Raw genomic sequence first — 20,676 nt, 5'->3', positions numbered from 1 at the left:
CAGGGAAATAGGTATGGATTACATATGGATTTCTAGCCTGGAAACATTCAGATTATGAAACGATGCTCTGGGTGATATATTCTTGAAAGAAGTCCTCAATTTAATACCATTTAAAGTCCTGTTCATTTGTTTCTCATCTAAAACAATTAAAAGAACACGAAGCCGTCGGCAACTTCACAATCAGAGTGAGGAGTTAAATAAGTGCCGCTGTGCTACGTTACCAGTATGTTTCTATATGTAACACCACAGAAACAAGTTCTACCAGCCGCCCTCGTTTGCTGATGACTGACGGATACCCCAGCAAGCTCGAAACTCCCTGCTGCAATACAGCATCGGAGACCTCGGAAGGATGCAGAGCTACAAAGCCGGGCACACCCGCAGGAAATCCTGCCAGGAGTTGAGGCTGGCTGTTCCCAAAAACCCCAACGCTCACCTCAAAACCTCCTGCAATTTTATTCCCCCCGGATTCTTCCCGCAGTCTCCCCTCCCCAGATCCTTCTTGTTTGGGCGCTATGAAAATATCACTTTAGAGGAGGGACACAGGCTGGGCTGGGCACCGGGATGAGCAGGATGTGGTTATAATTATAATAATTATTAACTAGCATGCTAAAATACCCAACAGCATTAGCAGAAACCAAGATCTTAGCTGAACAATCGGAAAATACAAGTTAAATCTGCTAGCACCCCCGAGCCAGGGCCGCTGCCGAGGGTATTGCAGTAGCTGTCGCGGGCTTAAGGATGTTCTGAGGAAAATAAAACACCCTTATTCACACTGAGCCGCGTGAATTTGAATGGCGGCGCTTAACCGCGTGTTCTCCAACAAAACAACGCAGGATACGGCTGGAGCGTGGAGGGAAGAAAGCCGAAGCAATAATTCAGCTCGCCTTTCCTCGGGGAAAAGCAGCAGCGTCCAAAAAACCATCACGACGGGCGTAAATCGAGCAACAACGGCCAGATGTATAGCACCTACATCCCAAAGCCCGTCCCTCGCAGCAGCCAGCACACAGGAGGAGCGGTGGTGAACTCGAGGCGATCGCTTACTCAGCGGCGCTTTTCTTAAGAGTTCGTTCAGGGAAAACGTTTACAGGGAAGTCGGCGCAGGATTTCAGCACCCGCTGACCTCTCCGAGCCCTTCCCAGCTGACTTCCTCACCACTCGCACGCCCCGAGGCCGCAGCGTCTCTGGGGATGAAGCGCTTGGATCGCGGGCGGACCGAGGTCCATCCTGCTCAGCTCCAAGAGGGTTTTAGTTAGCACAACTAATTAATTGTTGTCAGATGTTGGGAGTTTATTGCCTGCATCCTAGAGGAGCACAGAGCCACGAAAACCTTAATGCTACATCTCCGAGCGTTTCCTACGCAGCGTTTCTATAGCTGCACTTAATTCAGGGATTTTGACTCAGAACGCAAACGCGCAGCTTTATTTAGCGCACGAGGACCCCGTTACGTTGCAGCCATCAAGCCCCAAGTGGTCCCGAGAAGCCGGGTGAGCCCCGACCTCATCCATACAGCAGCGTGGGCGGTGATACGGGCTCGGCCCCTCCTCGCACGCACCAGCTGCCTCGCGAGGACTCGCTCCTCAGCCAGGCCTTTGTTTGAAAGGGAAAGCAAAGCTCAGAGTCCGAGGGAAGGGCTGTTGTACAATTAACCCATCACCAGAAAGTAGAAAGCTCAGCAGAACAGCGCGGGGGAGTGTCCGAAACGCCTGTTAATCAACGTGAAACGCCTGTTAATCAACGTGAAACGCCATTGTTGATGGGATAAAATTGACCTCTGCACAGGGAGGCTGGGTTCTAAGAGGCGGCAAGACATTCCTTCCAACCCAAGCTTCAGGAACACCGAGGTAAAACCTCACTCAGGCTGTGCCCAATTACACAAGAAGGGAATTAATTACAAATTTTTCTTTCATGCTGACAGCTGATTTTTTTTTTCCCCTCCCCCTTCTCCTTGTTAATAATCAGGGGGGGGAAAACCCAACAGGTAGAAGATAACCAGCGCAGCAACCAGCCCAATCTCCACTCGCTGTTCCCTGCTGGAAGCCCTGATGTTTTGATCAACGCCGACACTTCTGGAGCGAGCGACTGCGGACGGGAGGAGCTGCCGTCCCTGCTGACCAGGTGAAGAGTCTCCTCCTGAAAAACCAGCTGGGAAGCAGCGCGTTTAACCCGCACCCCTCGACAGTCCTTCTCAAAATTAATTTCTAAAGCCAGTATTACGGTGCGTTAGAGAAATACGGACGGCAGAAAGGGGAAAGGAAGGAAATAAAGCAGAAAGGGAAAGGTATAAGGAAGGCGTGACTCGCTATATATTACAAATAAAGGTGGGTTTTGTCTTGTTTTTAAAAAGAATGGCTGGCTCATGGATATCTCACCACTTTCAACACCCGATATTTAAGGTTCCAGGCAGCCGAGCCCAACTAAAGAATCTCAATTTTCTTAAGGAAACCTTAAATCAGAGGTATTTCCGTATAATGTTTTCTGGAAATCCACCCCGATCAAAGCATCGATCCTCAAGCGCAGTAAAACGCAAGCAGAGCGCAGGTCTTAACACTCCCAAGCCAAGCCCAGTTGTTTTCATCAGGATAAGACCAGCTATTGAATCTAGATCAGAGGGTTTCTACAGAGAAAAGCAGGAGGAAACTGAAAATCGCCACAAAACTCTGCTGAGCAAAGAGGAAAAAACAGCAGCTGGTAAAAAGAGGCAACAGAATTGAGAGTCTCTTCTTGGCACAGGCAAAATTTGAACAGATGATGGTGGCTAGCTGAATGCCCGCCTGCCTTCAGAGTGAAAAACGTGTGAAGGCGACGCTTCCGAGGCAGTTTTCTAACCCCACACCCCGTCTCGTCTTTTACAGCCTTGAAAATCATGCCGAGGGTGCCACCGGCCTCCTCCAAGGCACCCGCTTCGTCCCCGCAGTGTGCCAATGGCGCCGCTCCGAGCTCGAACGCGCATCGAAGCGAGAGCTGCAGGATCAGGCTTAATATGCTAAAGACACCCCAAAAGTGGTAGATGTGTGATTAAACGCCTGGAAAAGGTGGGAGCAAGCGGCGGCCGCCTCCCTTGACCCAGCAGCTCGCGGGGGCAACCTCGGGATCAAGTCCTACCCAGGCAATAGGGAAGGAGCCAAATCGGTTACAGCCCCGATGAGGTATTTAGTGACTCAGGGTATTAATTACATTTGGAAAAGAATCTTCCAGGACTAGTTTGAGATGTCAGCCTGCAGCAGAGCGGTTCAGCGCTCGGGAAAGCGCGTGGGCGATGCCCGGATAAACGTTTCGGGACCTGAGCTCGGTGTTTTCACAGGTTAATAAATCTCCCTGGCATGGAGCAGATGAAAACGTTCCCTCTCGTGGAGCTCATCCATCTCCATCCCGTTAGCTCGCAGAGGACTTTGCGGGTGCCACTGGAGATGCGGTAAGTCGCTGCCGCCAGGGACCTGTGCTGGAGGAAAGGGTTGAAGGGTCGTGAGCCATCTCAGCACTTGGTCTTCATCCTAATGCTTAAACACCTCTTTCCGCCCATCGCTGGGGGAAACTTCTCTTGCCCAAATGATTTACACCAAGCTGGAGGTTTGTAAGACTGGATGTGGCGTCACAGCTGCGATTCAAGGCAAAGCACGTCCTTATCCACCAACCCATCCGGCAGGAGAGCTCCCAGCTCCTCTCTCCGTAGCAGGAATAACCTCTGCAGCGTCACGGAAGCCAATTTCCTTATTCCTCCCTCATTTCGAGGAGGAGAATCCATATTCCAAGTGATAATTAACTGACATCAGCTTCAACTAAGTATTTACTGCTACTACAGGCACGTAAGTCGGCTGCACGTACAGCGCCGAAGCGAGGGAAGCCGAGCTGAGCCCAAGTAACGAACCAGAGCTAGAGACGCAGGATTTGCAGGCCGGTTCTAAGCCGCCAACCTCACAAGCTTTACCAGGGCACCAAAAATTAAGGCAGAGTCACAGGTAATCTCAGGATAGTCCTTTTATCTCCACCCACCAAAACATTCACCTTTAAATGAAAGCATTTTACAAACAATACAATGTTGACACCACTTAAGTTTCGCTCCGCGTTAAAAGTAAGAATAAAACATCAGGGAGAATATTACAGTCACATGGAAGTTATGCAGAACCTTAACGGCGTACACTGCAGAAATTAAAACCCCGGAATAAAATTTCTGGTGTTTCCAGACAGACAGGCTAAAGGGACAAACCACATCTTTGTTAAATATAGAAAAGTTTCAATTTGAGGGGGAAGAGGTTTCGTTTGCCAGATGGTGAAGTAGCACTGGTTCGCACACATGCTCAAAAGGAAATTCTCCTAGTACAAAGCCATCTAAAAAACGGGAGACCGCACAAAACCTAGCTACTAAAATGAAGATTTGGTAAAAAAAAATTCCTCTATTTTCAAAAAAAAAGAAAAAAATCACTTTACAGGTAAAGGCTTCCACTGCCTAAGTGAGTTTAGTAGAACGAGAACTCAAGAGATGTGCTATGAAATTCACAGATACAGTTATGGTTCTTTTTTTAAAAAACAAACCCAGGATACGTCAGGTCTTTTACACATCAGCTTCCCCCTCCAGAGTTTACTCCGCATCCTCATCCTCTTGCGCTGCAGCAGCTTCCTCACTATCTTCCTCCTCATCTTCTACCTCCACGCCTTCTACTGGCTGTGGCTCCTCTTCCTCAGGGAGAGGCTCCTCCGCAGGCAGGGAAGGCCGCTCCTCTGCGTCGGGCTCCACCTCTGCTTGTGCCGCGATTTCTGTCTCTGTCCCTCTTTCTTCTCGCTCCCCCTCATTTTCAGTTCCTTCTGGGTTCTCTTCGGGATCCTTGTTTTCCTCATCTAGATTTTCCTCCTCTGGATTTTCTTCTTCGGCATTTTCCTCTTCCAGATTTTCCTCCTCTGGATTTTCTTCCAGATTTTCCTCCTCTGGATTTTCTTCTTCCGGATTTTCCTCCTCATCCTTGTTTTCATCTGCTCCTTCCACTGTTCCTTCCTCTACATTTCCACTGGCTCCCCCTTCTCCTTCCTCATGCTCTTCTTTTTCTTCTGGGTCATCCGTGAAAGGATTCTCACCCTGCAAAGAGAAGGCAAACGTTTGTCTGCTGCGAGTTTCTCTCTAGCTGCTTCGAGGCATTCACGCTGGCTACGCGCCACGCAAACCCTCCCAAGCTCAGCGTTAAAGCTGCGCCAAAAGCAGTCAAGCGAGCGGCTCCCGAAAGCGCGTGCCACCCCGAGATTTCAGAGCAACGCTAACGGTAGCGGCGCCAGCGCAACCGTCAGGCCTCCGGCCAAAGCTTACGCTGGAGGCCTCGCTCATCCCGTTCGCTCAGGGTTCGGTGTGACGCGCGGGGCGGCGGATGACAGATTAAGTCACCCGCACTATAGAGACTCGGTGACCAGCAACAAGGAATCCGATATAGTATCAAAAAACTCCCCAAATCGCCTCGAGGTTCAGTTAATACCCGCCCTCCGCAGTCAACGGCGGCTACAGCAAAACTCCTCCAGCACCAAAGCGTCGCTACCAGCTCGACCCCGTACCGAGCCGCTCCGCAAACACCCACCTTCAGGTACCGCTCCAGTTTCTTACTGATTAGTTTGTTGTTGAGAATACTCCTCGCGACTACTAGGGATGATTTCTTGGACTGCTCCATCATAGCCTGAGGGAGAAAACCCCAACACACACTTAGATATTGTTCTGAATTAACTTAGGAGGCCAGTTAATCACAGCTCGGCAGCGGATGACAGGTGACAGAGCGCACTTTGGTATTTGGGTAGGTGACAACACAGCAATATTTAAAGAAATCTGTCATTTCCTACACGTTCCCCCAAATTCTGTGCTTCGGAAAGGTGAGTATCAGCAGCCAAGGAAAAGCCGCGCGGGTTGTTTCACCCGCTTCCACCAGCGGCATCGTTTTGCCTTTCGGTTTCTGGGGATTGAAGGTGGAAGTCGGCGCGTTTCGATTCCGCGGGGAGCGAAGGACGGCCGAGCGCCGCAGATGCTAACGCAGCCTGCTCGGCATCAACGCGGCGACGCGCCGAGATTTACGGCCGCGTGCCGATGTACGTGTTTTACACCTCGAAAGAGGCGTCGTTTGCCGGCCATCACCTCGGATCGCTGCTTGTGGGAAGAGGGAAGTGGTAATGACATCATCCTGTATGTATGTGGAAGTGGGGAGATCAGAAAGCTGTTTATTTTGCAAGAAACAGGGCAAGAGACACGAGATCTTGTTTTCAGCTTGGCACAAGGCTTTGCTGAGGGTGCTTTAATCCCACGAGCCCCTTCCTCACCAGCTTGTGCAAAGGGGATGTTTCTGGGGACGCAAGAACAGTCAAAATTAACCCCAGACTGTAGAGAGAAGTTTCTGGGGACAGAACATCAGAATTAACTGCAGACCGTGGAGAGAAGCACTCGAGAAGAGGAAGCAAAGTTCTCCCTGGTTTCAGGAACCAGGTGAACTCAAACCATCCAAGTTCATGCTCCTCCTACTGCAGCTGAAGCCCACGAGACCCCCGAGGCACCGGGCTGCCCACTCACCCTGCGGTTGTGGTTGTGGTCGAGCGACTTCAAGTGTTTCTGGATGATGCCGTACTGCATCGGGATGAAGAGGTCACAGGCAGCACAGTGAGCCGCCTCCACCTTTTTAATAAAATGCTCCATGCCAACATCTAAAAAGGAAGACAAGAGCAGCGTTAACCACAAAATAATCCGGGGCTCTGGGCTGTGTTACAGGTTTTACTCCGGCCTGTGTTAAAACCTCGCTCCTGGGGCCCCCAACCTCGCTCCTGGGGCCCCCAACCTCGCTCCTGGGGCCCCCAACCTCGCTCCTGGGGCCCCCAACCTCGCTCCTGGGGCCCCCAACCTCGCTCCTGGGGCCCCCAACAGCATCAAAACAGTCTTCCCGGGCAGCAGACGAGGAGCCAAGCAGAGCACACATTATATACGGCCAGGTTAACAGAACACCAGTGGCCCAGATATAAGCCTGGCCCCGCAACGACGAGCGGCACGAGCTGCAGCTGCATCAGCACTGCGGGTTTGCCAGAAAAAAGTCTCTTCAGCCAGCTAATCATTTATCCAGCGTTCACAAAGCCGGGTAATAACCTGAAGTGGCTGACGCTGCACTTGAATGTACAGTAGGTTTTACTCTTTAGCAACACCAGCAGGTTCCCCCCCTCCCCTCTTTACTGTTTTTCTATTTATAGAGACAACAAGGCAGCCGGTACACACGACAAAGGAACTCCTGCACGCACATGGGCAGTAAATCATACCTTGCGTAAGATCTTGGTCCCTATAAATCTGCTGAATAACCGCGTTAATGTCTTCAATTGCTTTACGCCGCTCTTCAGTTTTCCTAGTTTTATTAGCAACGTATTCCTGTAGGGCAGAATATTTAGTGTTAATCTTATTTTTTTCCCCGCCACCCCCCTTCACTTTTAGGAAGCCCTACAAATCCCACCACGCATTATCCCAGGGTAGCACTGCCTTCCGGCACTTCTGTCACCCACTCGGGCCACCAAAATCCGTGGTGGGCAAGTATTTGATTTCCTACTGGTGCAACCAGTAGGACTGGCGGTTAAGCGACCTGTTCAGAAGAGGGCAGTTGAGGCAGAGCTGGAGTAGCGCCTCTGATGCTTTAGCCCAACTTTACTCCGCTTTCTCTAATAGTTTCCACCACAGTTACTTAAAGGGGCAGTTTAAGAGCTTGACACCGTCTCCAAAATAAGTAATAATACTAATATTAATAAGAATACTACTACTAATAATGCAACTCAAACCTAGGGGACAGCAACATAGCCATGGCTCACCTGGAGAAAGTCAGCTGTTTGTTGAGGCAGCTTGGTTCCAACAAACTTGAAGTGTTCCTTATGGAATTTGCTCTCGAGGTGACTGTTCATCTCGTCGTCGTAGAAGGTCCGATATTTGCATAACGAACAAACAAACTGGATCCTGTTGAGAGAGTCGGGAGGCGAAGGGAAGCGAGAGTCAAACAGATGTGTTCCAGCTCTATCCGGTACCGGATCTACTCCCGTGCTGTATTTAAGGGGTGGCAGAGAAACTTAAGGGAAGTCTCCAACAATTTAAGCATTTATGGGACGTTTCCCAGAGGTTTCCCCATTTCTGTTTATCTTTTAAGCGAAGGGAAGCGATACTCAAACAGATTCGTTCCAGCCCTATCGGGTACCGCTTTCTCACCGGATCTACTCCTGTGTTCTATTTAAGGGGTGGCAGAGAAGCTTATGGGAAGTCTCCAACAATTTAAGCATTTATGGGATGTTTCCCAGAGCTTTTCCCGTTTCTATTTATCTTTTAAGCATGGACAGCAAGAAGACCGGCAGGAGAATAAAGTAGCTCCTACAAAGGACTGACAAAACACAAGGACAACTGGGAAGAAAAGGCTGGAGCCCAGCTGTGAGTACTCGAGTCCTGCTGGAAACAACATCACTAAAAATGAAATAAAAATCAAGTAAAATTGGAGACGTTACCTTTCTACCATGCGATCCCGATGCCTCTTCTTTTGCCTCTCTTGAGTTTTCTTGCCGGCCTGCAATTTGCGTTTGATTTGACTGATCTCTTCTTGAATTGTTAAAGCACCTAAGTGTTTAAAGCAGGTTGTATTTCAGGGCACTACTTGAGGACACCACCTGATTAAAAAAAGAATTTCCCTAGACAAGTTGAGTCGTCAGCCCGACCAACCCGCACAACCTCGAGACACCACAGAGTCAAGGAGCTGCTCCCACCGGCCGACTACAGATCAAGCTCTGGTTTAGACGACAGCACCGTCCACCCCATATTCGCTTTTTTCCACATAAAAAACCCAAAAGCTGCACTGGGACAGGCTGGGTGGGTGGGGGACAGAGGGGAGAACCACAGCAGACAGACTCTAATGCGGTTTCCCGGCTCTTCGTTTTAGTTACTGTTTACTGCTTCTGGTTTTACAAGGTTTTAAGTATTTATTAGTGACACATTTGATTATTTTAAGTACCCCCTGCTCCGCTCTGTCCAGCCTCAAAGCAAACGCCAGCAATGCCGTAAGGCTTGGGTAAGGGGAACCAATTTACACCACTTATTTTGGGGACAGAAAGCTGCTTCTCTGTCCGCCCGCCCTGCTGTTCGCACGGACACGTCCCAGGATCAAATTTACGCTGCCCACCGGTGGGACGCAGAGCAAGGACCCCCCCATGGGTTTCTTTCCAGCCCTTCTGTTTCTCTAAGCTCCCTTCGGGTATCGCAGTGCTTCTCCCACCGGTCCCGCCTCTCCGAGCCGGGAATGTCCATCCCGTCTTACAACCTGAACAACTTTGGACCCAAAGTCAGGTCTATGGCACAGCGGGAAGTTAAATCTGGTTCCCTAAGGCCCAGACTAGCAGCTTCACCCACCTACCTTGAGCAAGGGATCCAGCTCCTCCCTAGCAGGGCTTTTACAGCATTTCCTTATCCCTGAGCAGACACAAAGGATGGGATTCATCTGACTAAATGCAGACATTACAGCTGAGCTAGTCCCGTCCCCCCGTCAGCGGAGATCTGACAGGTCTCATATTGAAGAGCAAGCGAATCGTGGCCCCGGGAAGGGTCCCCCCTGTTTCTCTCTGCCGGCTACGGCAACGCGATCCCACCGGAGCCTCGCAAGCAAGAGCCTCGACCGCTCTGGCTCGTAGGACCCCACCTCTGATACGTATCAGCAGCGTCCCCCAGGGGACTCGGGGACACACGCAGAAGCCAAACTGCCCTTCACTGAGAAAGCGCAGAGGTTTAGCACCAAGAGGCAATGAACCAGAAGGGGCAGCAAAGCCACGAGGCCAATGGAGCGAACGGACTCTAAGAATCAAAAGGAGCCTGAATAAACTCAGACTTAATTGGAAATATCTCTTCTGGCCACGTCGGAGCCCCCAACCAGAGGGGGGTTACGCTCTGCGCAGAGCTTCAGAGTGCGAATGAGCCGTCATACACATCAACTCACCTTTCTCTGAATCTTTTCCTTCTTCGTCTTCCCCCTCCTAAAAATGCAACGTCGGGAAGTTAAAACCATCAAGAGAAAGGGAACATCTGGAGGCTGGTTTGACGCCTCACCAGCGTCCCCCCTCTCAGACCCTCCCCAGTCCGGTCCCCCCGGCTCCTCCAGGCTCCCTTCCCTCTTCCCCCACAACATTATCCCAGAACTCAGCATGTTCCAGGGAATGCGGAGCGACCGGAACCCAGACCGGAACTCCCCCGCCGGATGCGGCCGCTCCGCGCTCCCTTAGCGCGGGGAAATCCGGCGCCCGCTCGCTCGGCGGGAGATGCCTCTACAACACCTGCGGGTCTTCCATCCCGATCTGCCCCCGCCGAGCTGATGGCAAGGGGCGCCTCCAGTCCCCGCCTAGAGCGAGGCAACGTAATCCCACGCTTTGGGATTCTCCACGTCGCAGGCTACTGATTCAGGGTTTTCCTTTCTTAAAGCTCTTTGCACACAGGTATTTTACTGTGTTTCGACACCGTGAAGCGTCTCGCGGTGACGCTGCGGCCAGTGGGTGTAGCTGGGAAGCCCCCTGTAATATCCACACTTCTCTCGACGGAGCGTTTTAATTCCATCCTCTCCCCACTACTTGTCCGAGCCTCTGCCCCGAGGCGGTTTGGGAATAACACCGGAGTCCGGGGATCTGCCCGCACCAGCTCCCGCACCTCCAACCAGAACTACAGCTTTTAATCACGATAAAGTACGTTACGAGAGTTACTTACGCCTCTGGAGCCCTCTTTCTCCTCTTTTTCTCCCGATTCGCCTTCCGTTCCCTCCTCTGAAAGGAACGCCACGGTCAGCACAAAGAGAAGTAACCCCGATCGACACCCAACAGATTCGGCGCTGCGTCGCCGCCCCCGAGCGCGGCGCGAAGCCGCTCTGCTCCTACCGTTGTCGGAGTCGGAGTTTTCGGAGCCGTCCGTCTTGGCCGCCTTGCTGTCGGGTTCGTCGGAGCTGTTTGTTTGCTTCCGCTTCTTCACAGTGGGGTCTTTTTTGATTTTCTTTTTCTGGGGCTGCAAGAGAAGAGAAAGGTTAAGCCCGGCAACACGAGCGGGTGCCCTTAACAGCCAGCAGTGTCTTATTTTACTCATTTTTAGCGAGTTAAGCTTCCCGCATTTAAATTTCTGACAGGCAGAGTTGATCAGGAGGGACATAATCCCCCACACCTCTATCTTGTAACGTCGGAGATTAAGCCGTGAAAGGCTGCAGTTTTCTCCCACCTTCAGAAAACAACGTTTTTAGGATTAAAACATCCCACCTATCAACTGCTGTGCAACTGAGCGCAGCCTCCTCCGTCTGCTTAGGAGGAAACACGCGACAAAGCCAATAACACACAAAACTGTATGTTATCGCTTCCCAGAGCGTATTTTGGGGCCTTTCCCTGCAGGACGCGTGGGTCTGTTGGGAAATAAGTCTCTATCTGAGCCAAGCAGGCAGGAGGATGTCGCACAAGTACTTACTTTAAAATCCGAGTCCCACATTTTCCAGTTTCTCCTCATTCGTTGTTTCATCATTCCTCCTCCGTAACGCATATTCCCCGAGAAACCTCGCATTCCCTGGAACATGCTGAGTTCTGGGATAATGTTGTGGGAGAAGAGGGAAGGGAGCCTGGAGGAGCCGTGGGGACCGAGACCCCGCGATCCCATCGATTGAGGAGGCTCGTTCCACTGTCCGCCCATGCGCCCGGGATAGGAAGACGCCATGGGTCTGTTATTGCGTCCGTCTCTACCCCAATTCTGACCCCGTTGACCAAAGTTATCCCGTGCTCTGTTCTGGTATTGATCCCGGCGGTTCCCGTAGAAGTTGTCGTAGTGACCTTCGTAGGCGTTATCGTTGTCGTGTTCGGACTCGTTGTAATCGTAGCCGGAGCGGTACATGTCACGGTCGTTCATCGAAGACCTCGAGTCGTAGGATTCGTACGAGTCGTACCTGCAAGAGACGCGTTGGCGAGACACCGCTGAGAAGTGGCAGCAGGGGTTAAGCAAATAAAGCCCTTCAAAACACATTTTAAGGATTATTTTTTTAGTTGCTGCAGGTTTCACTCAACACAGGATGTATTTTACCGCGTGGTGGGACAGCACACGGACCAGCAAGAGCTGCTGATATAGCGTCAAGGTTTCTAGTTCCAGTGGCGGAGGAGCCAGAGACCTTCAGAAAAACCCTAATGCCAGGGAGCCCCTCGAACCATCTGTTTCTTTCAGAACCACCAAAATATTTTAAAAGAATAATAAAAACCCAGCCGCGTTGAGCAAAGGCCCCTTCACCAGCTGAGGCTAGGGGTTATCAGTCCGTCCCCGCTCCCAAACATCTGCCTAAAAAATTCGTTTTAGGAGCAGCCAAAGCAAACCAAGAGCTGCTCATTCTCACAGCAGGTTCCACCTTACCCAGAAATACTTGCAGGAACAGCAAGATTTACTCCTCAGCTACTGAAGGAGTACCTTGGCACAACCAAAGTCCTATTCCAGCCCCGTCCTTCCTCACTCCCCATGTACAATCTGTCCGTTAAACTCTTTTTCCCAACTGGAAAGACAACATACGCCCTGACTATTATAAAATCCATTTTCTCCCTCCTGGAAATGAGGCTGCGGAGGATTTTTTTTAGCTGTATATGCTGCAATACGAAAACCGTGGCACGTGCTTCGCGCTGGAATTTAAGGCTTTGCGTCCTTGCCGGCAGCGCTTTGACTGACACGGCAGGCGAGGAGGGAACCCGGCGCTCAAGAAAAGATCACGACGCTGAAGTAACGAGCCTGGCCGAAGCGCGACCCCCCTCGCCGCTGCGCTTTACAGCGAGGCCTCGGGAAGAGATAAGAACCAGCCGGGGGGTGGAAAGATGTTATCGTGGCTCCAAGGTCGGAAGAAAGTCACCCCGCTGATACAAGGGGAGAACGTTGGAGCTACAAAATCAGGTCAGGCACCGACGGAGGAGCTGCCAGTGTCTGGTTACGCATAAGCCAGGGCAGCTGGAGGGCGAGCGGCTCCTTTTCTGCTCCATTATACCACAGAGCTGATGTTCCCCAAGTGATTTATCTTCCTCTTACCGAGTTTCTCGTTATTTCCTGCACAGAGCAGGAAACTTTTAGCTTTTTAATAAAGCCTATCCCAGTCCCAAGTGGCACGGCGGCGCCCGAGCGGTGGGAACACGCCGCAGGCAGGAGCGCGGCTGCGAGCAGCCAACTGGCAACGCACGAGGTCGAAGCGGAGAAGCCCAAACCGATGTTCGAAGGGACGAGAATCCAAGGAATTTGACAAAAAAAGATTCGACAAACCCTTTCCCACACAGCTAAACCGAGCACGCGACCGAAACAAATCGGTTTGATAGAGGGATACGGAGAGTTACCGTTTTTGGAAGCGTAGGAGCGGAGTAGAAGACGGTCACATCACGTTTATTAATATTTACTCCTGAATTTTACTTTGCCTAACGTACTTTTACTTATTTAAGGCATGAAAAACCTGGACTAAGTAGTCGCCCTGCAGAAACGCCAAGTCCTCACAGTGCACGTTAATAAATAAGAAATCTTTGGGGAAAGAGTCCTGTTAGTACTTAAACATGGATGCAGACGAGCAAGGAGTCGACCACATCACAGAGCTGAGCATCTATGGTGACACTGGCTACAAAAACCTCACTGCAGAAGTCAATCTGTTCATCAAAATCGGGACTTTCCACTCAGATTAAGTATGAACTAGTGCCTTGTTTTGCTTAAAGCTGCTCTGCAAGTACATAAGCTTGTGAGGACGGGGAATAAAAAGGATTCCTTATAATTATTATTTTACTGAGAACCCAAAAGTTCAGCCACCACTGGGAATGCTGCACTCAAAGTCCCAAATTTGGATTTTTTTTTTTTGACAGGACACGGATGAAAACTTAGCGTAAAAATCCTATTTTACAGTTACAGCGGGTGAGAAGCAAACAGCTAAGCCGGCTCTGGACGCTCGAAAAGGCAAGACTGAGACCATCGAGGAACAAACGGAGCAGCGACGCCTCTTAACGAGCAGCAGATCGCTCCCGCGTCTCCTCGCCCCGCGCTCACCTGTCCCCGCCAGATCCGTAGTGTCCCCCCTGCATCGCGTCCGCGTCCATGTGCGACACCATGTCCAAGCGCTGGTTCATTTTCGCGATGACGGCGTCGGCGTTGCCGCCGCCCGAACCGTCGGGGTTCATGTCGACGTCCGAATTGGCCATTTCCCAGGAGTTCGACGTGGCCATGCCGTATCCATAATTACCCGAGTTATCCTGGCCGTATCCATAGCCATAACTGTATCCCTCGTAACCTGGAACAACAAAAATGAGAGCTGGGTTTATTTCCAGTTATCCAGCTTCACTAATATTTTAATTCGAGTCAAGATGCCCCGAGCAATCGCCACAGAGAGTTAAAATTAAAAAAAAAAAGGCTTAAATTTCTCTTTAAGTCACCTATAAACTTTGAACTGTTGAATTCACAAAGGTTTAAGGGAACAATTTGCTTGTGTAAGTCCCATAAAATACAGCCTCAGCCTACAGCTTCCTCCATCTAACCTGCTCCGGAGAGGAATAAACACAGCCGAGGCAGTTTTCATAAAAACCTGGTTTGAGTTAACACAGAGACACCAAAACCCCATTTTAAGCTGGTTTTTAGTTTGACACGAAGCTGTCGGTAGCCAGATCAACACAGCCAGGACATACATTCACTGGAACCTATACAAGCTGCTTTATAACCCCTTAAATCCAAAGGAATGACACTATAGCGCATACCTGCCCTCTTCAAAGACAGCACAGCCGAGCACTAAAAGCAAAACCACTTGCAGCCTAGCGTTTCCCACACATTTTAAACCAGAAAGCAACAGAGACGCTTCTCCTCCCACTAAAGAGACCAAAACTGTTATAAACAGGAAAAAACCAACCACAGGAATAACACACAAAGCCAATTAAAAGCCTGCTGAGGCTTAAAATTTAGGTTTTTCTTTTCCCAGATCTTTTATTGGGCTACCAGCAGGCGCGGAAGGGGAGTTTGTATTTCTTCTCTCTGCCCAAACCTCGCCTGCACCGACTTCATTTGGGTTTTCCACGTAGAAAAAAGGCGCGTACGCGTGTCTGCGCCCCACCAGAACCCAAATATTCTGCCTAGAACAGTTTTCCCGTGCAACCGTTTCCAGTAACCCAAGTTTTCTGTTGGCTTCGACATGAGTTTTTAAAACAAAAAGAAAAAAATCATCGTGCAGGCGGAACAGTGAGAGGCTACATGGGGTCCGCGCTGCGCGGGGTGGCGGTGGTTCGCCACCGAGCTCGGCGCATCGCCCTCAGGCTCAGGAAACTGATCCGAAGTGGAAACTAATAAATCATTACTCCAGTTTTTATTGTACTTGCCTCTGTTCGTCCCAGAGTTCCAGTCTCCATAACCTAGAAAAGAGCAAAAAGCAATTAGAGATAAGCTTATCGCTACCGTGGCACTCACGGCCGAAGAGATTCTCGTTACCCGGCATCAAAACGGAGCAACGCCCCGCATAATCCACGCGTCTTACGCCTAACAGCAAAGAAATCGGACCTTAACGTCTCCCCAGCAATGAGCCGTCCCCACAAGAGCAACATCCTTTGCTCATTTCACACAAACAAACAGGTTTTAATTTCAAGCTGAGCTCCCGATAACAATTTCGACGTCCGAGTATTTTGGGAGCAGAAGCAAAGCGTTCGGGAAAGCGAGAGGGGTCTCGCACGGAATAAACCCTGCTCTGATTAACGCCTAAAAAGAGGGGACTGGGACACGTCGGGGAAGTTTTAAATCCCCTCATCCACCAACTGCAGCCTCCCAGGACTGACATTCAGACGCCCTTTGAGGCGAAACGAATCCCGACGGCATCGCTGCACTTTGCCTTTGCAGGAAACCAGCTGGAAGATGGAGATACCGGGATGAAAAGACGCGATCCGGAGGAGCCCCGGCCGGGACGCCGGCATCCCACGCTCCCCAGTCGAGAAAGCGTTCCCCCGACGTTAATTTTCAAAGTAATTACAGCCTCGTTAGCCGGGGTACGTATGCGCACCGCTTCCCCTTGGATCTATATGCACGCTATGGGAGAGCGATGTTACCTTGCAGGTTCCTGTTGCGATTTCCCCCTTAATTAGAAACTCCTCTTCACAGAGGAAAAGTAATTTATTAATTTTCTTCCCCACCCACCCGCCGCCCCCGGGTTACAGCCTGAGCCTCTTCCAGATGAAACAGCCAACACCGAATATAGCGGCAAATCGCTTCCTACACCCACCGTATTCCACAGGTGAGCTGAGGTGCCGCTCGCAGAGCCAGCAGATGAATAAACCCCTCAAAATTGAAAGAAATAAAGGCAAAACTGCCACTAAACGAGGCGAGAAGAAGAACTACAGCCATAACCTGAGGGAGGATGAGGAATTCCCGTCAGCCGCCACCACTAGACAGGAATTAGATGGAACCTAATTAAGCTCGATCACGGTTATGCTTAAGATACACGAATTTTCTGTCTGAAATAGCGCCCGGTTCGCTGCCTTCTCCCGCTCCACCCGCGCCGGGGCTGGAAGCCCGGGGAGCAGCGCGCCGGGTGCCGGGGGTGGGAGCCCGGCGGGGCCGAGGCCGCAGTGGGGGCTCCGAGGCGGAGACCCGGAGACAGAACCACCTCTCGGCCCTGAGGCCGCACCGACACGGCGGGACGGGGACGAGGCCGGGCGGCGGCGGCAGCTCTCGTCACCCCTCAGGGGCCCGCCCGGCCGCAGCCACCCCACGGCGAGCTCCGGCCTCCCCCCGCCTCACGGCGACCCCCAGCTCCCCCCCGGGGCCGCCCCCGCCGCCATCTTGCGCCGCCGCCCCTCACCTGAGTAGCTCATGATGGCGGCGCCGCCGCCCGCCACCGCCGCCTCCCTCTGCGCGAGACGGTAACGGCGGCGCGCCGGCCCCGCCTCCCCGCCCCATTGGCCGCGCCGCTCCGCCTTCCCCCTTCTCATTGGTCAGCGGCCCCCCGCGCCCCGCCGCCATTGGTCCAGCCTCCCCCTGCGATCCACGGCTCCCATTGGCGACCGGTGGATGTCGCTCACCGGCTCCCTCGCGTTCCGTTGGGCGGCCCCCGCGCTGATTGGACGGTGCAGATGTCAATCGCAGCGCGATAGCCTCCCCGCTCAATGGAACCTGCAAGGCCGAGCGGTGATTGGCCAGCGCCGCTGTCATCTCGCGAGGAGGAGTAACCGCCATCCGCTCTGCTCTCTGATTGGTCAGATAGGGGTCGGGCCGACCAAGCTTGAGCCAATAGCGCAACAGCCCCGCCTCGGGCCCTCAGCCCCATCCCTACTAGGGCGTGCCCGCGCCTCTCCCCGCCCCTAAGCGCCGCAGCGCCTGCTGCTATTGGCTGCGGCGGCTCCGCCCCGCCGAGGACCCGCGCAGAGGGGGAAGGGGGTGGCTGCGCGTGTGCACGCGCAGGGGCTGCGTCACACCCCCCCCCCGCCATGAGCGTGTGTCACGCGCGCCTCACGGGTGGGTGCGCTCCCACGGGGGGGGAGGGGTGGTGAAGGGACCTCTCCACCCCTGTCTCCCCTGGGTGTGGCTGCCGGGGGGATGGGCCTGGCCCCCCCGCGGCCCTGCTGCCCCCCGCCCCACCCCCGTGTCCCCTGTCCCTCGGGACAAGGCCACCTCCTGACCCCGGTGTCCCCAGACCCCAGGACACAGCCACTCACAGCCCCCCGTGACCCCTGTCCCTGGGGACAAGGCCACCTCCCGACCCCGGTGTCCCCAGACCCCAGGACACAGCCACTCACAGCCCCCCGTGACCCCTGTCCCTCGGGACAAGGCCACCTCCCGACCCCGGTGTCCCCAGACCCCAGGACACAGCCACTCACAGCCCCCGTGTCCCCCATCCCTGGGGACGGGGCCACCTCCTGACCCCGGTGTCCCCAGACCCCAGGACACGGCCATGTCACAGCCCCCCGTGACCCCTGTCCCTCGGGACAAGGCCACCTCCTGACCCCGGTGTCCCCAGACCCCAGGACACGGCCACTCACAGCCCCCCGTGACCCCTGTCCCTCGGGACAAGGCCACCTCCCGACCCCGGTGTCCCCAGACCCCAGGACACAGCCACTCACAGCCCCCCGTGACCCCTGTCCCTGGGGACAAGGCCACCTCCCGACCCCGGTGTCCCCAGACCCCAGGACACGGCCACTCACAGCCCCCCGTGACCCCTGTCCCTCGGGACAAGGCCACCTCCCGACCCCGGTGTCCCCAGACCCCAGGACACAGCCACTCACAGCCCCCGTGTCCCCCATCCCTGGGGACGGGGCCACCTCCTGACCCCGGTGTCCCCAGACCCCAGGACACGGCCATGTCACAGCCCCCCGTGACCCCTGTCCCTCGGGACAAGGCCACCTCCTGACCCCGGTGTCCCCAGACCCCAGGACACAGCCACTCACAGCCCCCGTGTCCCCCATCCCTGGGGACGGGGCCACCTCCTGACCCCGGTGTCCCCAGACCCCAGGACACGGCCATGTCACAGCCCCCGTGACCCCTGTCCCTCGGGACAAGGCCACCTCCTGACCCCGGTGTCCCCAGACCCCAGGACACAGCCACTCACAGCCCCCCGTGACCCCTGTCCCTGGGGACAAGGCCACCTCCTGACCCCGGTGTCCCCAGACCCCAGGACACGGCCATGTCACAGCCCCCCGTGACCCCTGTCCCTGGGGACAAGGCCACCTCCCGACCCCGGTGTCCCCAGACCCCAGGACACGGCCACTCACAGCCCCCCGTGACCCCTGTCCCTCGGGACAAGGCCACCTCCTGACCCCGGTGTCCCCAGACCCCAGGACACGGCCACTCACAGCCCCCCGTGACCCCTGTCCCTCAGGACAAGGCCACCTCCTGACCCCGGTGTCCCCAGACCCCAGGACACAGCCACTCACAGCCCCCGTGACCCCTGTCCCTCGGGACAAGGCCACCTCCCAACCCCGGTGTCCCCAGACCCCAGGACACGGCCACGTCACAGCCCCCCGTGACCCCTGTCCCTGGGGACAAGGCCACCTCCTGACCCCGGTGTCCCCAGACCCCAGGACACGGCCATGTCACAGCCCCCGTGACCCCTGTCCCTGGGGACAAGGCCACCTCCTGACCCCGGTGTCCCCAGACCCCAGGACACAGCCATGTCCCAGCCCCCCATGACCCCTGTCCCTCAGGACAAGGCCACCTCCTGACCCCGGTGTCCCCCTTCCCCAGGACACAGCCATGTCCCAGCCCCCCGTGACCCCTGTCCCTCGGGACAAGGCCACCTCCCGACTGCGGCGTCCCCAGACCCCAGGTCACATCCTGACCCCTCCCCCTTTCCTTTAAACCTCCCTGGGGGAGCCCCCAAACCCACCCCAATTCCCCCCAAAACCGTGTCATCGTCCATGCCAACCCCCATCCCGACATTCCAGGCATCCAGAGATTCCGCTCTTCCCCCCGGCTTCATTTCCAGAACAATTTAATCCATCGTCCCATATTCCCGGGTACAAGAATCACCAGAATATGCCCCAAAAAAGTGGAAATAAAAAAAAAAAAAAAAATTTAGCTGTTAAAATTCCTTCCGAAATTCGGAAGTTTCGGGATTTCCAAATAAAAATGAATATTCCTTATTTCTACACAAATCTAGAGTTTAAAAAAGTCGGAAGGTCTATGGAACTAGACGAGGAAAAACCGGGAAAAATAAAGAAATAATAAAGCAACGGTGAAACGGGGGGGGGGGGGGGGGGGGGGGGAGGAGGGGAGGGGGAGGAAGGGGGGCTGAGCCGAATCCTCCCGGCGCCGCCGCGGCCGATTCCGCGTGGGAATGCCGGGAATTCCCTGGGGATTTTCCGGCTCCCACTGGAGTTTATTTGCTCCGGTGAGTTTGCGCTCACACCCCCACCGCTCCTCTCTGGTGAAAATTCAACGGGATACGGTGGCGGCGGGGACGGGGAGGAAGCAGTGAATCCGGCGGGGTTTGTCTTTTTTTTTTTTTTTGGTGTGGGAAAAGGGGATTTTGGGCAACATGCAACCCCGGAACCGAGGGATTCCGACATCTACGTGGGACTATGGAAAAAAAAAAAAAAAACAAACAAAAAAAAAATCGAATATACATTAACTCTAAGGGTCATATACAAAATCCACAGCGTTTTCCGGGAACGCGGCTGCTCCCCGAAATTCCCCTCCGGCCCGGCTCCATCCCGAATCGCCGCCGGTAAAAGGCGGCACCGTTTGTTCTTTGGGTTAAAAAAAAAAAATAAAAATAAAAATAAAACAGATTTTGGGAAGCGAGGGAGGGAAAATCCCCTCCCGCCCCAACGCCGGGAGCGGCATCGAGTCGTTCCCTCTCCGATCCGGTGCCGGATCCCGGTGCAGGATCGCCGAGGGTTGTCTTGATCCATGTAGTGCTTGTGGCCGGGGTTGTGTGTGTGTGTGTGTGTGTGTGTGTGTCTCCCCCCGCCAGCTCGTCCCCTGGACGGGGAGGGGAAGCTCCGGAGGGGCGAAGGCAGCGATCAATCCCCCCCTTTCCCCCCCTCCCCCCCCCCCCCCCCCCAGAAAAAATAAGGAATTATGGATGCGGGAAGGGGGATGAGGATGTTCCGGCGACATCCGTGGTCGCTTCCCCGTGCCGCGGCGAGAGCCGGGGTTTGGGCTCCCGTTACTGAGCCTCGGCGAGGGTGGGGGGTTCGGGTGGGGGAGGATCTTCGCCCCGTAAAGGATCCGCTTTGGAG

General features: G+C 53.9%; 1 protein-coding gene and 1 long non-coding RNA gene across 2 annotated transcripts; one reads left to right on the top strand and one right to left on the bottom strand.

Moving 5' to 3' along the window:
- The first annotated feature begins 1,617 nt into the window (after positions 1-1,617).
- On the top strand, positions 1,618-7,839 carry LOC135310129 (uncharacterized). Its single transcript, XR_010370369.1, has 3 exons — positions 1,618-2,115; positions 2,853-7,125; positions 7,772-7,839. It is a non-coding gene; the product is annotated as an uncharacterized LOC135310129 (long non-coding RNA).
- AKAP8L (A-kinase anchoring protein 8 like) lies at positions 3,958-16,906 on the bottom strand. Its single transcript, XM_064437198.1, has 13 exons — positions 16,800-16,906; positions 15,331-15,363; positions 14,018-14,258; positions 11,447-11,915; positions 10,876-10,999; positions 10,709-10,764; positions 9,951-9,987; positions 8,476-8,584; positions 7,798-7,939; positions 7,261-7,366; positions 6,530-6,660; positions 5,556-5,651; positions 3,958-5,068 (listed from the first exon to the last, which is right to left on the bottom strand). The coding sequence occupies exons 1-13, from the start codon at positions 16,810-16,812 to the stop codon at positions 4,577-4,579; spliced, it is 2,049 nt and encodes a 682-aa protein (XP_064293268.1). The 5' UTR covers positions 16,813-16,906; the 3' UTR covers positions 3,958-4,576.
- Between the last annotated feature and the right edge of the window lie 3,770 nt (positions 16,907-20,676).

This window comes from Phalacrocorax carbo, chromosome 30 (assembly GCF_963921805.1).
Source record: "Phalacrocorax carbo chromosome 30, bPhaCar2.1, whole genome shotgun sequence".
Classification (NCBI taxonomy): domain Eukaryota; kingdom Metazoa; phylum Chordata; class Aves; order Suliformes; family Phalacrocoracidae; genus Phalacrocorax; species Phalacrocorax carbo.
The sequence above is the reverse complement of the archived record's forward strand: the minus strand, read 5'-3'. Positions and strand labels throughout refer to the sequence as shown.